We start from the raw sequence: 15,240 nt of genomic DNA, 5'->3' as shown, positions 1-15,240 counted from the left end.
CCAAATCAAACACAGACACCCCTGTTGGGGGAGGAAACACCACGCCAGGCTTCTGAGCTCATTAAGCAGCTTTTCTCTGCCTTCTAAAGGGCTGGCCTGTTTAATGTCTGACACTAGGAGCGGAATACTGGTCTCTTTATGGGCCCTGTAAAATAAATAATAAAATAAAAACTTTGCCTCTATAATTTATGGCCCCTGTCAGGGGGGTTTATTGCAAACAGCTTTGTCTAATTAAAGCTCAATATTTCATCATATAACAATTAAGGATGCCTCCTTGTCCAAAGACATGGCAGGAGAGCGCGAGCGTGAGGGAGTGGGGGTGTTAGTGTAAGATGCTCGGTAATGCCATTTGGCAAGCCAGCTGCTTGAGGGCGTTCAACAATAAACAAATACAGAGGCTTCATAATTTCATTAATTACAGCCATTAGACAAGGGCTGTTGCATAGTTGTAATGACATGGGGCATCTAGAGAGAGCGTGTGAGAGGGAGAAGGAGAAAGACAGAGAAGGAAACAGAAAAAAGTTTTTCATGTGGATTATGATGCATTAGCAAACGCATATTTCAACAATATTGCAAAAAGTTTGTATGTTCGCTCGAGGTGAAGTCTGCAAAGAAGACTTTTCTATAAATAAACTATGTAATAAACAGAGCGATGGAAATGCATTTGCCGAATAAACAATGAAATCGCTTTATTCTACATTCCGGGAACTTGTTTGCTTCAGCCCAGCTGATGGAGCTTCACCCAATTCATAGCAACAGACAGCGAGAAATAAATTGGAAGAGAGAGAGAGATGCATAGCCGAGTCATGATACTAGGTTTCTCCCTCATGACACATTAAAATATAACCACAACAATCCATTTAACTCCTTTCTGTCTAAACAAGCATTAAAGAAAATAACAACATTGTTACCAGAAGGAGGGAGAAAGGGAGGGAGAGCAGAAAGGCATCAGTTAAGTATAAACACACTTTCAGTCAATTTGAAAAACTAAATAAATACAGAAGGCCTGGTGGTCTGAAATCTCAACAACCCAGCAAGAGACTGGGGCAGTGGTGAGCATACATCATGGGGTGAATAATGTCAGCATTAGCCAGGAAAGGAAAATGACCCCTTTCATCTTTCTCAAATGGAGGGCTGTGGAAAAGAATGCCCTGTTATGTCAAGATTGAACTGGGGAGGTGGAGAGGAGGAGGAGGAAGGGAGAAGATAAACGCCTGTGTTCAGGAACAATCTAAATACTTATTTAAACATTTCCATACTTATCTGAATGCTGGAGCGTTTGATTTCTAGTGTACAGGATGAGGATAATCTTGGTGATCCCCTTAATGGTCTCCTCTTAATCAGAGGTCACTCACTAACATTAGGAAAAAAAGCTACAAATGGTGCCCCCTGCCCTTGGACGGCTTGTTGTTGTCATTCAATTTAGGGATGAATAGACTAGAATGTTTTTATTTCTTTATTATTCTTTAACCTAGAATACCCCCACCCCTGAACCCCTCCTATGTGGAGATCTAATGGCTGCCAGTCTATGTGCCTGATGGCAGTCAAAGCACGGAAGCAATTACAACCATTATCAGAACATTTTGTGGTGATGTCATCTCCCCCTTTAATCTGCTGTGAAGTCACTCAGCTCCAAGGCTCTGAATCTGTCACTGGCGCACGGAAGCATGCACGCACGCACGCACGCACGCACGCACGCACGCACGCACGCACGCACGCACGCACGCACGCACGCACATGCTCACAGAACAAAATACACAAGGTCCTGGTGCTTTTGTTCCTTTCTGTGTGCAATGCAGGCAAATAAGAACATTCAAAACCATTTAAAACACATCCATATGAAAACCAACTGCCTCCAGGCATTCCCCTTTTGTTCACAGGCAAAACACTACACAGAAAAACATGCATGTCAAGTTCAAAGATAGGAAGATGAATGAATTAAATCAACTGTATAGGGTTAGATTGATTCTGGACTGTTTGGCCATGTGTTTGAAAAAGAAGCCAACATACCGTCGCTGTCGGGTAGAAACCTTCTATGTTTTTATGTTTCTTTTTGCAGTGTCACTCAAAAGTAGTGAAAATAGCCAATCAACAAGTTCACAACACATCACAATGCTGTATGCTTGTAGATTTGCTATTTTTGAAAATGTTATGACAATTACTACAGACAGACTTGAAAGTGGTTAAGTCTGTCTGTAGGCTTTATACATATTTAACCAATGAAAATTGAAAAGTGTTAGCAAGAGCTTGTGACTAAAATAACAACACAATTGCTTCCATTGGAACGTAGTCTCGTTTTCTTCCAATTCTTTTCAAACTTTTGTCAAGGTTTCTGGCCTGACAGTGACGATGTGATATATGAAGGATGTATGATCTGCAGGGAGTGTATGACAACGTGCAGACATTTGGTCAACCAGTATGTCTGTTTAGAAGATAATGGCAGGCAATGGGCTGTGTATTCTTTCATCTCAGTGGTTGCACATCAGACGCAGAGCTACTAATGTAGCTTCTTATCATAGCTGTCAAACTTTCAAGAGTGAGACGGCATAGGCTAAAGAGACCCAAACCAGTTTACAGAGTAAATAAATACTGAAAATGAAAATGATGTTGTCATTATCAACATAATAAAGATTTTGGATAGGAGTGAGAATTATAGTTTTGGGGGGAGGGTGTCTTTGGTAAAGTCAAAGAATAAAATAGGAGGGTGGAGTTGGGTGGGATAGTCGATCGAGCGAAGGGGAGGAGGGTGGGTTTAGGGTCAAAAGGGCAGTATGGGACCTTTTGTTATGTTTTGGTTTGGTTGTTTTTCTTTTTAACTTATTCTTTTTTTTTTTTTTACTTATCCTCACATTTCTGGCTTGGGTACGCACCATGGGGGGTGCGGTGGGCGGGGCGGTGAGGAAGGCGGCGGGCGGGGGCAGACTGGCGGGAAAGGGCGTGAAGGTGTGCTGGTGGGTGTGTTGGTGCTGGTGCATGTGCTGGTGTTGGTGAAACTCTGCCCTCTGCTGGAGCGACACGGGGGCCAGCGGTGAGGCGGACGGCCCCCGGCCCCGCTCCGAACTCTGAACCAGGAAGCGGTTGTTCAGCTCCTGCCTCAGGAGGTCATGCTCTGTAAGAAAGGAGAGCGAGGGGGAAGAAAACCAAAAGGGGGAAGAAAACAAAAGGTTGTTTTGGGGGAAAAGGGGGGTGGGGTGGGGGTTGGGGGACACAAGAAAAAAAAAAGAGGCACGGGCGCCCAGTCAGTCTTCACAACAAAACGTAGAAAGAGAAGAAAAGCGAATAGTCACCTGGCATTCCCTGTTTCTCCAGCTCATGCTGTGAGGGTTTTCTACGTGGGGACTCATTGGTGGTGGTAAGAGAGTTGCCTGTGACAATGTGCCAATCAGAATCCCCGAATGAGGCTGGCAATACATGATTGGTTGGTTGAATGATATCAACAGGCTGGTATCTAAAGACAAGAAAGAACCAAGAGTCATCCCAGCAGAAAACACACTCTCTCATACACACACACTCATGTGCGCACGCACGCACGCACGCACACGCGCACACACACACACACACACACACACACACACACACACACACACACACACACACACACACACACACACACACACACACACACACACACACACACACACACACACACACACACACACACACACACACACACACACACACACACACACACACACACACACACACACACACACACACACACACACACACACACACACACACACACACACACACACACACACACACACACACACACACACACACACACACACGCTATCTCTCTATCTCTCTCCCTCTCTCTCTTCCTCCATAAGGAAGACTAGCTAACCATAATAAAATAAAGGTTGATACGTCACCTGCATATTGCTAAAAACATTTGCTAATACCCATCATCGCTGGAGACAAATTGCAGTTATTTTGCAGTTAAATCATTAAAATATTCATATCCCAGCAGGTTTGCGAAACACAGGGGGAAGAGGAAAACTATTTCTCCTTCCATGATTGCTTCGGAGAAAACTTTTTTCCTTTCTTTTTTTCTTTGGTTGTTAGCAAAGTTGCGAACAAGAGAGCTGTCTCCAACAGAGATGAGTTTCACAAAGAGAGCAGTCACACAATGTTTGGAAAGTAACAATATAGACTAGTAGTGTTCTTTGAAACCATTATACTGTCCTCTCTATGCCCTTGCTATTTAAATGCAATCCATTTAACTGTATTGTACTATGCTGTTTTATTTCACTGTAGCCTATGTATTGTCTGCAACACTTTTGTTTATATTAGCATTGTTTTGTACCATGAGGGAAATATTAAATTTATTACATTTTAGTTTTTCCAGATATATTTGTTTGTCACATGTGTCCAGTTGAATAATACACTCAATTCAAAAAGTGGTTCTGAAATTTTGGAAATCTTCCTAGACACTTCTGGCAACACATTTATAATAAAAGCAAAAAGGCTCAGTTAATTACCCCCTTGTTTTCAAATAAACATTTTCACGGAACAATTTGTTACCTACAAATTTGTTTGACTGCCTGTATTCTTTTTTACGTGACCTCAGAGAAACTTTTGGCGTGAACTATGTTCAAGCAAGGTACTGTAGCCTACTATTGTAGCTAGCTTACAGTACCATACAGCTTTCAAGTAACAGCTAAGGCACATTTATTGTATTGGGTACTGGTAGCCTAGCTGGCCATATTTTCCAAGTAGCTTTTACAACACCGACCATTGCATTGGTAAACATTGTGCAAACATTCTGTGACAGGTCTCCAATGTTGTGTACTAAAGCCCTGTTCCAGTGACCTCATATCCATTTGCTGATTTTAAAAATAAAGTGAAAACCCATCACTCTGAAAGGTAATTCTTGATTTTCTGTTCTTGCCAAGAGAAGGTTCAGGTCTGCAGCAACACGAATCAAGGACTTTTAAAGACACATTTGTGTTTTTCAATTGCCAGTGTAAAGCTATTAGTCAATAAATTGTGGCCTCGTTAACATATGGTATGTTTTAAATTGTCAAAATGGTTAAAGGTATATTCAGTGATTTCACTCAAAAAACCTTAGGTTTCGTTTTTGGCTGTGGGACCCAGCCTTTCGTCCAATCAGGATAGAGAGTCAAAAACGAAACCTAAGGTTTTTTTGACCCCCAGGGGACAGGGAGGAACTCCTTATATGGCCAGCCAGATTATCACAACAAAACAAAAAAATAAGTGATATTTGAATTAAGTGAAATCACTGAATATACCTTTAATGAGGTCACTAGAGGAGCCTTGAGCTACTGTACAGCTTTGAGAGAATGACATTTACTGGAAGAAATTTTAATTAATACGGCAACCTTTTGGCAAATAAGCACGGTGATCAACTTACATGGCAAAGGATTGACAGCTACACAGAATGCTTAAACAGTGAGTCTCTACTCTACTCTACTTTCTGTTCCTAAGGCATGATGGCAGGCCAGGACATAATTAAAGTATTAATTAATTAATACTTAATTTATGAAATGTATCATTATTCTTTTTTTTACTGGCTCAAATGCCCGATCATTTTTTTTCGCTTCTGATCCGATCCCGATACGTCAATTTCTGTGTTAGTCGATACTGATAACGAAACCAGTGTCGTGATCTCATGTTGTGTTTATAGCTATCTAGCTATATATATATCTCATGTTGTGTTTATAGCTATCTAGCTATATATATATCTCATGTTGTGTTTATAGCTATCTAGCTATATATATATCTCATGTTGTGTTTATAGCTATCTAGCTATATATATATCTCATGTTGTGTTTATAGCTATCTAGCTATATATATATCTCATGTTGTGTTTATAGCTATCTAGCTATATATATATCTCATGTTGTGTTTATAGCTATCTAGCTATATATATATCTCATGTTGTGTTTATAGCTATCTAGCTATATATATATCTCATGTTGTGTTTATAGCTATCTAGCTATATATATATCTCATGTTGTGTTTATAGCTATCTAGCTATATATATATCTCATGTTGTGTTTATAGCTATCTAGCTATATATCTCATGTTGTGTTTATAGCAGACTTAAATGTGCACTTGCAGTTTGGGCAACTCCAAAGCAAACTCCACATGTCCCAACATTTTATTTACCTGCCATAGTGTCAACCCCTTACCCCTGTGTCGGATCTGTGGTTAGACTGGCATATTCACCGATACCGATATGACCCGATATGACAAATAAGGCCCGATCCGATACTTCCCCCGATACCGATACAGTATCGGGACATCTCTACTAATAATACTAATACGAATAATCTGCCGGGGCTTGATATTATTGCTGCAGGACCAATTTCGGCCCACGAGCCGGCTATTCCCAACAGCTATATTGGTCATATGCTGTAGTGACAGAGAAGGTGAAGAAGAGGAGACAGACATCATTCCTCACACTGTGGCAGAATGCCTAGAACAAAACCTACGGTGTCTTGAACATACAAGAACACCAGAGAAGAAGACATTGCTTCATTCAATGGCCGCTGGAAAGCGCTTCGCTTATAGTGTTTATTGAAAGCATTATGGCTCAGCAGTCAGCACGCAGGCTACAGCTAACCACTTAAGCTCTATGTGATACTTCATTGTACGATGCTGTCGTGCGGCAAGACCAGCCAATCTACAAGCTCACAAGACCAGCCAATCTACAAGCTCACAAGACCAGCCAATCTACAAGCTCACAAGACCAGCCAATCTACAAGCTCACAAGACCAGACAATCTACAAGCTCACAAGACCAGACAATCTACCAGCCAATCTACAAGCTCACAAGGTGTATCTGCTATATTTGAACATTTTAGCTTATAGCGATATTCCCAAAACGGGGACGCCAGGTTACTGTTGATGTTCAGATGTTTAAACAAAGTTAATGTACTTTAATGATTTTATTTTCATAAATCATACTCTATGAACAGCTAGAATGCAGCAAAGCTGGGAATGTACCGTATTGATTTAACGTTTTATGTTTGTTTTTTGGGTTCAAACAAATGATTTCAATTGGTTTGGGAACCGTTTTCATGTACATAAATTCAACCAACTACTGCCACTGCAGGTCCCCTGCTAGTTTTCAATTCTGACATGCAGTAATTTCATATTAAATTATATTATATTATGTTGACGACTAGAATAAACAAAGGACAGTATTCTGGTTCCTCTGGAGAGCAACTGTCGTACTATGTGGTAGTGAGAGTGCAGAATATTGGTACCTGGGTACGGTGTGCCAGCAGGATGCCCAGGGACCACTAGGCTGTTGGTGGGTAAGGTTGGCGGCGGTGGCAGGGTGGCAGGGGTAGCAAACATGGCCGGATGGCGGTGGGCCTGGCTCCTTAGGGAGGAATAGTGCGAGGTAGAGAGGCTGGCTATGGACAGGGGCAGGGACGGAGGGGCCGGCGACGGGAGCCCACTGAGGTGGTGGTGGTGGTGGTGGTGGGGGGAAGGGGACAGGTGGTGTTGTTTGGGTAGACCCACCGGACTGTTTCTGTGGCTGTGAAGCAGGAAGGAGAGAGGTTAATACGGTGCTGGAGTGGAGAAACTGAGAACAATCCCTGGAAATGTCTAAATCTCCTGTCAATCTGTCTTTTCAAAAAGCATTGTCCATACAGAAAGGGTAAATGTGCCATTTTTACACTTATTTTTGGTGTAATTATTTGTAAAACCTAAAACCTACTCACGAGTCACAACCTTTGACATTTTTAACACGTATCTAGGTAGCTATGTCTGTGCTTTGGGTATTTAGAAAAGCGCTATATAAATTTCAGCTATTATTATTATTATTATTATTATTAAATACGTATATAGGGCAGTATTTTCTTATAAATAATAATTAGCCCTGAAAATATGCATCATAAATAATTTGGGGTATTAGGTTGTGTTATCCACAAAATGCATAACTGTGTATTAGCTTGTGTTATCCACCTACAAAATACATAACTGTGTATTAGCTTGTGTTTATCCACCTACAAAAAACATAACTGTGTATTAGCTTGTGTTATCCACCTACAAAAAACATAACTGTGTATTAGCTTGTGTTTATCCACCTACAAAAAACATAACTGTGTATTAGCTTGTGTTTATCCACCTACAAAAAACATAACTGTGTATTAGCTTGTGTTATTCACCTACAAAAAACATAACTGTGTATTAGCTTGTGTTTATCCACCTACAAAAAACATAACTGTGTATTAGCTTGTGTTTATCCACCTACAAAATACATACAGTAACTGTGTATTAGTGTGCGTATGAACGTACACAATGCATATGCATGTATTGTTAAGTAAACATTTCTAATACATAGTGTTCTTACAGTACAAGGATGTAATGCAAATGTAAGAAAATCAGATTCATACACATCTGCATTGTATTGTAACACACAGGTATGTAATTACTTGTTAAATCCTAAAATATTATAATTATGTATTACAATAATTTGAATGACCTTAACCCATTCTGACCGGGCACCCATTTTGGTGTCAGCATCATGTTATGCTTTAGCTATTTAAAAATAGCAGATCTACAAGCTCATATCGCGCCACCGAGTGGCGCGATACGAGCTTGTAGGTCTGCTATTTTTGAAAAAAATCGAAGAACGACTGACATTTTTAGAATCTGATCTCAGGTCAGAATGGGTTCGTCAGACCAGCGTGTGTCCGGTGGAAAACCTCGTATGAATCTGATCTCAGGTCAGAATGGGTTAATAGTATATTTGTATACCGAAATAAAGCCATTACAAACTACAGTTGTCGTAGAGCAACACCATTTTGTTCGCCAATTTAGGAACACCTACTTGATGTCGTGGAGGCTGCTGTATTGTAGTGGATGGTGCACTTGGTGGTGGCCAATGACTGGCCGCAGTGCGTGGTGGTGCTGGGAGGGCGGCAGTGGCCGCGACTCCTGGTGTGGATGTTGGTGGAGGAGGTGAGGAGGGTGGGGGGACTGAGGGTGAGGGTGTGGGTGTGGGTGGGGGTAGGGGTGGGGCTGAGCCCTCAGCAGGGGAGGCGTGGGGACGGAGAGAGGCGGGACGGGCTGCTGCTGCTCCCGCTTGACGTGGAGGGGAGGCGGGGTGGGGAGGAGGCGCGCCCTGGGAGGCTCGGCAGAGGGAGGCGGTGGAGCCGCCGCCGCCGCTGGCGCGGGGGAGCCCGTGGGGGCCGAGGCGGGGGTGGGGCTGGGCGCCGGTGGCGCAAAGGGCACCTGATGGCTGGTGACGCTCTGCTCCTGGCTGCGCTGGAGCCCCGAGACTTTGGCTGAGCTGCAGGTCTTGGTTTCAGGACTCCTCTCATTCGTCGGCGCAACTGGAGAACAGACAGAGAAAAAAGCAGATGGCAAACGTCAGTGAAGGAGTCTATAACCCATTCTGACCTGAGATCAGATTCATACGAGGTTTCCACTGGACACACACTGGTCTGATTAAACCCATTCTGACCTGAGATCAGATTGAAACAATGTCAGTCGTTCTTCGATTTTTCAAAAATAGCAGACCTACAAGCTCGTATCGCGCCACTCGGTGGCGCGATATGAGCTTGTAGATCTGCTATTTTCCAATAGCTAAAGCATTGAAAAATGCCAAAATGGGTACCCGGTCAGAATGGGATAAACTAAATTTGTTCGCATCAAGGATATAACGAGAAAATTGGGTGCCATTGGAAATGCTTTTATACTTTTTGGGATACTGAGAGAGATAGGAGGGATGTCAAGTCAAGTCAATTGTATTTACAGTATATAACACCAAATGATAACAAAGGTTATTACATAATACTTACATTTTACATGTACAATGATATATAACCATAGATAGAGACTATCTATGGTAAACACTGAAACATTTTCAATTATTTTTCCATAAGAAAGCTAATGTAATGTAAGATGATGTATAAATGATTATAAATGTACCACGATCACTGACAGGATTATTATCTTAGCCATGGTAAATGCTAATGCTGTGCTCTTTCGGGGCACAGAGTAATTATTAGTCATCTCAGATGTGTCAAGCCACTTTCTGGTTTGATTTAACGGTAGCTGATGCTAAAAGGGATAAGATAATGGATGTATAATGAACTCCAGTTGGAACTGCATGTATCTGGGGGACAAAGCTTGGTTCTGGTCTGGTGTAAAGTGCCCCCCCCCCCCCCCCCACCCACCCACCCACCCCACACACACACACACACACTTTGTACTTCTGCTCCATGTCTTCTGCCCAAGGTTCCTCTCTCTTCTCCCCGTCTCCCTAGGTTTCATTAAGTGCTTAATCAGGTCATTTTCATGCTTGACTATAATCAGATGATCCAATTTCTGCCGGCGATCTAGTCGGTATGAATAAATCACAGCTAATTAAAGTTAAATGTCGGGCCCCCATTCAGGGCTTTGCTGAGCACACAATCTGGCATGAAATAATTATGTTTCAATTGTGCTGTGAAGAGAGATCACGGCCCCTCATCGTGGCCTTTCTTGCCACTACGTACGCCTCCCTTTCCTCTCTTCCAGATCTGATTCAGGGGATTTGCAAAGCAACAGCAAAAAATACTTTGAACTAGGCCACTTCATCTTAAGCAATTCATCAGGGGTCCTTTCAGCCGGGTGAGAAGCTTTTTCACGGCGCCCGGCATTCCACAGAGCAGCCAACGTTTTGGAGCTTAGCTTGTTGCACTTTAACCCATTCTGACTGACCTGAGATCAGATTCATACAAGGTTTCCGCTGGACACACACTGGTCTGATGAACCCATTCTGACCTGAGATCAGATTCTAAAAATGTCAGTCGTTCTTCGATTTTTCGAAAAAATAGCAGACCTACAAGCTCGTATCGCGCCACTCGGTGGCGCGATATGAGCTTGTAGATCTGCTATTTTTCAATAGCTAAAGCATGACATGATGCCGACACCAAAATGGGTGCCCGTTCAGAATGGGTTAATGACTGTAATTACATGACCGCTTGTACCAGACAGATGAAGAAGTGGCAGAAAATCGCTGCATTTCCCAGTGTTTTTCTTTTCTTTCTTTTTTTAACAATGAGTCATTAAGTAATTGTGATGAAGAAATCACCCATTTACCATTCCTTGAATATCAGAAAAAGAAAAAGAAAAAGACCTCAAAGGCCGCAAGGCTTCCAAGAAATGCAGTTTGAGGAAAATGGTAATGATGTACCAACGACCACAACAATACAGACGTCAAGCCACTGAACTTATCAAAGGCTGTCAGCTGTGGAATCGTTGGACTATAGAAACATCACTTAATCTTCACCAGGAACACAGATAGCGGATGACGCAGCTTGTGTCTACAGATTGGGGCGCTCTTATCTCCTGCTAATGAACATGTGTAACCACTTTGTCTTTGCTCTCTTTTCAGCTGTTAAAGAATGAACCTAACTTCTTGATTGATAGTTCCATGTTACTATAGACATTATACGTCTGTTGTTGCTTCTCTTGTGCAATATACAATACAATATAATATGATATGAATTAAAGCATGACATGATGGAACATCTACACCGCTATACAGTATCAATGCAGGATAAACAAAAAAAAAACGACTTCAACAATGCTCCGACTGTATACAGACTCTCTGCAGATTAGCTGTGGGCTAAATACACTAAGGGGGGACTTCCATGCTCACTACCACAACACACAGTACTGATGCAGAGGCAGGATAAAGGGAACGTCTTCAATGGCTTCCACTGTGTGCTTTGGATACAGATGGACTTCAGTCATAAAGGCTTACATCTTCTAGTGCTTCAGCTACAAGAAGCAAACCCCATATGTGTGCTCATCCTCAGCACGGACAAAAACAAGACGCTATTGAAGGCAGTGAGAGCTTGTGTCACACAGGCTGTGCTAATGGCATACCCAGCCCTTATTAACAGCCAGTTTAATCTGTCAAGGATCCTAACAACCCATAAAAGAAATACCAATAAATGATGCGGTGCAGAAAGGTTTTTTTTTTCTTTTCTTTTTTTTTACGCCCATTTCCAAATTTCAACCATCACATTTTTTACAGGGGAATTGGGGCTGGCGGAGGGAGGTGTCACCATTTTCAAATGAATTCTGAAGTCTGGGCTTATATATAGAGCTACAGATTTATAGGTGTCTGGAATACAGATGGAAGAGTCAGGGCTTTGTCTCTCTGGGAAGGAACAGAGAGAAAGAAGATCGGAAGGGAGAGGAAATGAGGACGAAAGGAGGACGAAAGAGACGGGGAGAGTGAGAGAGGCAAACATCCAGTCAAAATGTCGCCCCGGGCTGATGTTGCCGTGGTAACCTGCTCTCTCCCAGACACAATGCAATGCGAGTGATGGCGTTGGTTAGAAATCTGGTGTTACAGCCCCCCTACCACCAGGACGACACAGACAGAGGAAACCTTCTAATGCTCATTGCTCGCTAAGCCACAGCAAGGCAGCAGGGAAACATAATGATGATTCTAATGGGCTCTAATGGGGACGGCCCTCGACCCAATACATCATTAAAGTCTACTCTAACTGCTGAGACATACACACAAAGACACAGTTGTAAAAATACACACCTGCATACTGTAAGTGATTGGCATTGGCCCACACAGAGGTAAATTGATACAGATAAATACAAATACAATACAGCCGCATATTTACAAGACACAGCAGTCATGCGCATACGCGCAGCAGACAAACGTAAAGACATATAAAACAAACATAAATTCAAAGATGTCCTGAATATACTGACACATGCACAAACATGCTTACACGTGTTCATTTTAATGAGGGTCAACAGAGTGTGAATCCATTGCATAATGCTCAATTATCATGCTATCATGGCTGGCTCTTGGTACACAACACAGGGGGTGGACCGGATCACGATAACAATGCTTAAAATACAAATACAGTTAACTTGCAGGACACAACCTGCATGAGGTCAAACCAGGTCCTAAAACGTTATTCTTTATAAATGTACAAATAAAAAAGGAGCAATAATAGACGAATAACAGTTTAAGTCCACACTAATTATGCATAATGTATGAATGATGGATAAGAAGGCCTTTTCGTGGAGGCGTCAGAATACAATTTGGACTTCAACTGTTATTCGTCTATATAGTACTCTGGCACATTTCAGGGCTATATTGATAGTTTGTTTGTTATTTTTATATATTATTTTATTATATATTATAACCGTCAGACAAAGTTTCAATCGCACTGAAGAAACCTGCACAGTCTGTGTGTGCACTATTCTATTCTACTTTCTCCTCTGGGACTTGGAACAACAAACAAACCTCCGGCCATGTGACCCACATCAATGTGTGTGTGTGTGTGTGTGTGTGTGTGTGTGTGTGTGTGTGTGCACGTGCTTGTGTGTTTGTCTCTTTTTTTGTGGGGGGGGGGGGGGGACGACATAGGTGAGCCATAAGATATAGGCAGTCATATGAGACTCTATGCACTACCCCCCCCCCCCCCAAAAAAATGAAAAGAGTCCTGCCCTGTAAATCTGAGCAGATGGTGGGAGTGAGTCAGGCAAGTTGGAGGACAGCCCTGTGGTAGAGTTCCCCCCCTCGCGCGCGCACACACACACACACACACACACACACACACACACACACACACACACACACACACACACACACACACACACACACACACACACACACACACACACACACACACACACACACACACACACACACACACACACACACACACACACACCACACACACACACACACACGCAGCATGCTAGCTAGATTACTACACTGGGCAGGAGGTGGGGCGAGGGGACTCTCTCCCTAGGGAGGTGGTGGTGTTGGCAGCCCCTTGTTCACCAGATGACACTATTGATCTTTCCCTGTTGGCCCCTATGTCTGCTTTACTCAGGGGATGTCTGTCCCGAGAGAGAGCGGGATAGAGGAGGGAGAGAAGGAAGATTGAAAGAGGGAGGAATTATGTCAGGAAAGGTGTAGGGACGGATGGAGACTAGGAGAGAGGGGGAAAGTATTCACTGTATCACCCAGAGCATGAAGTAAGACTGCTGTGTGATTATTATAGTCCCATTGAAGACGGGGGGGGGGGGGGGGGGGGGGGATGGAAGGAGAGAGGGAGGAACAGAAGGAGGGAAGGGTGGACACAGGAGAGGGAGGGATTGAGTGATGGAGGGACTGGGAACGATGGGTATATCAGACAGACGGCAAGCCAGGGGAACATGCAGCTGATGACCGACATGTCCAGCGGGACTATGCGTGCACGTGTGTGTGTGTGTGTGTGTGTGTGTGTGTGTGTGTGCGCGCACACACGCACGTGTGAACTTGTGAGTCACTGCACAGCTGTTTCTGCCTCTAATATCCTTCACACGTGACCCCTGCCTGTCCCTGTGGAACATCTGGAGAGCTGGCACTGGTCTGCCCCTCTGTACCCCCCTTATGGAGCCCCTCTGTACCCCCTTATCCCATTCTGACCTGAGATCAGATTCATACGAGGTTTCCGCCGGACACACACTGTCTGATTAACCCATTCTGACCTGAGATCAGATTCTAAAAATGTCAGTCGTTCTTCGATTTTTCAAAAAATAGCAGACCTACAAGCTCGTATCGCGCCACTCGGTGGCGCGATATGAGCTTGTAGATCTGCTATTTTTCAATAGCTAAAGCATAACATGATGCAGACACCAAAATGGGTGCCCGGCCAGAATGGGTTATGGAGCCAGATGGTTCAGTATGGCGACTCGTCGGCCCTGCGCTGACTGCTGCTGTCAACAAGGGAACATCCATATGCTGCTGTCAACAAGGGAACATCCATAAACTACTTCGCTGCGCACATTATGTCCAGATTTATTCAAAGAGAATACAGAATATGCAAATATGAAAAATATCCCTTTGTTTTTTCGTTTATGTTTTGACATGAGACTAACACAAACAAGCCCACTTGTCCATTGTCTTGTCTACACTCCCCCCCACATGAGAGGAATGAATGGATGAATGAATGAATGAATGAATGAATGAATGAATGAATGAATGAATGAATGAATGAATGAATGAATGAATGAATGAATGAATGAATGAATGACTGACTAAGTGGAAATAAAGGGGATAAACATAAAACATAATCCAATTAAGTGTCTATCGAAGTCAATATAAGAGAGAAAAAGGTCACACATTCTGCTAAATCTTTTAACCAAGATGCCATGGGGTTAGGACTCGTCAATGGAGCAATATACCACATCTGGCTATGAGTGAAGCAAACACAACTAGGTCAAGCCTGACAACTGG

General features: G+C 43.0%; 1 protein-coding gene across 1 annotated transcript in view; it reads right to left on the bottom strand.

Annotated features, from left to right (window-relative positions):
* Positions 1-15,240, bottom strand: part of fbrsl1 (fibrosin-like 1) — a 257,829-nt gene that overhangs the window by 15,973 nt on the left and 226,616 nt on the right. Inside the window, exons 6-8 of the mRNA XM_083784806.1 lie at positions 8,815-9,319; positions 7,238-7,515; positions 2,850-3,109 (exon numbers count right to left, since the gene is read on the bottom strand). Of these exons, the coding sequence (XP_083640932.1) occupies positions 2,850-3,109; positions 7,238-7,515; positions 8,815-9,319 (1,043 nt within the window). The remainder of the gene's footprint in view (positions 1-2,849; positions 3,110-7,237; positions 7,516-8,814; positions 9,320-15,240) is intronic.

Source organism: Protomyctophum parallelum, assembly GCF_964188405.1.
Source record: "Protomyctophum parallelum genome assembly, chromosome: 15".
Taxonomy (NCBI): domain Eukaryota; kingdom Metazoa; phylum Chordata; class Actinopteri; order Myctophiformes; family Myctophidae; genus Protomyctophum; species Protomyctophum parallelum.
Note: the sequence above shows the minus strand (reverse complement) of the source record. Positions and strands in the feature narration are given on the sequence as shown.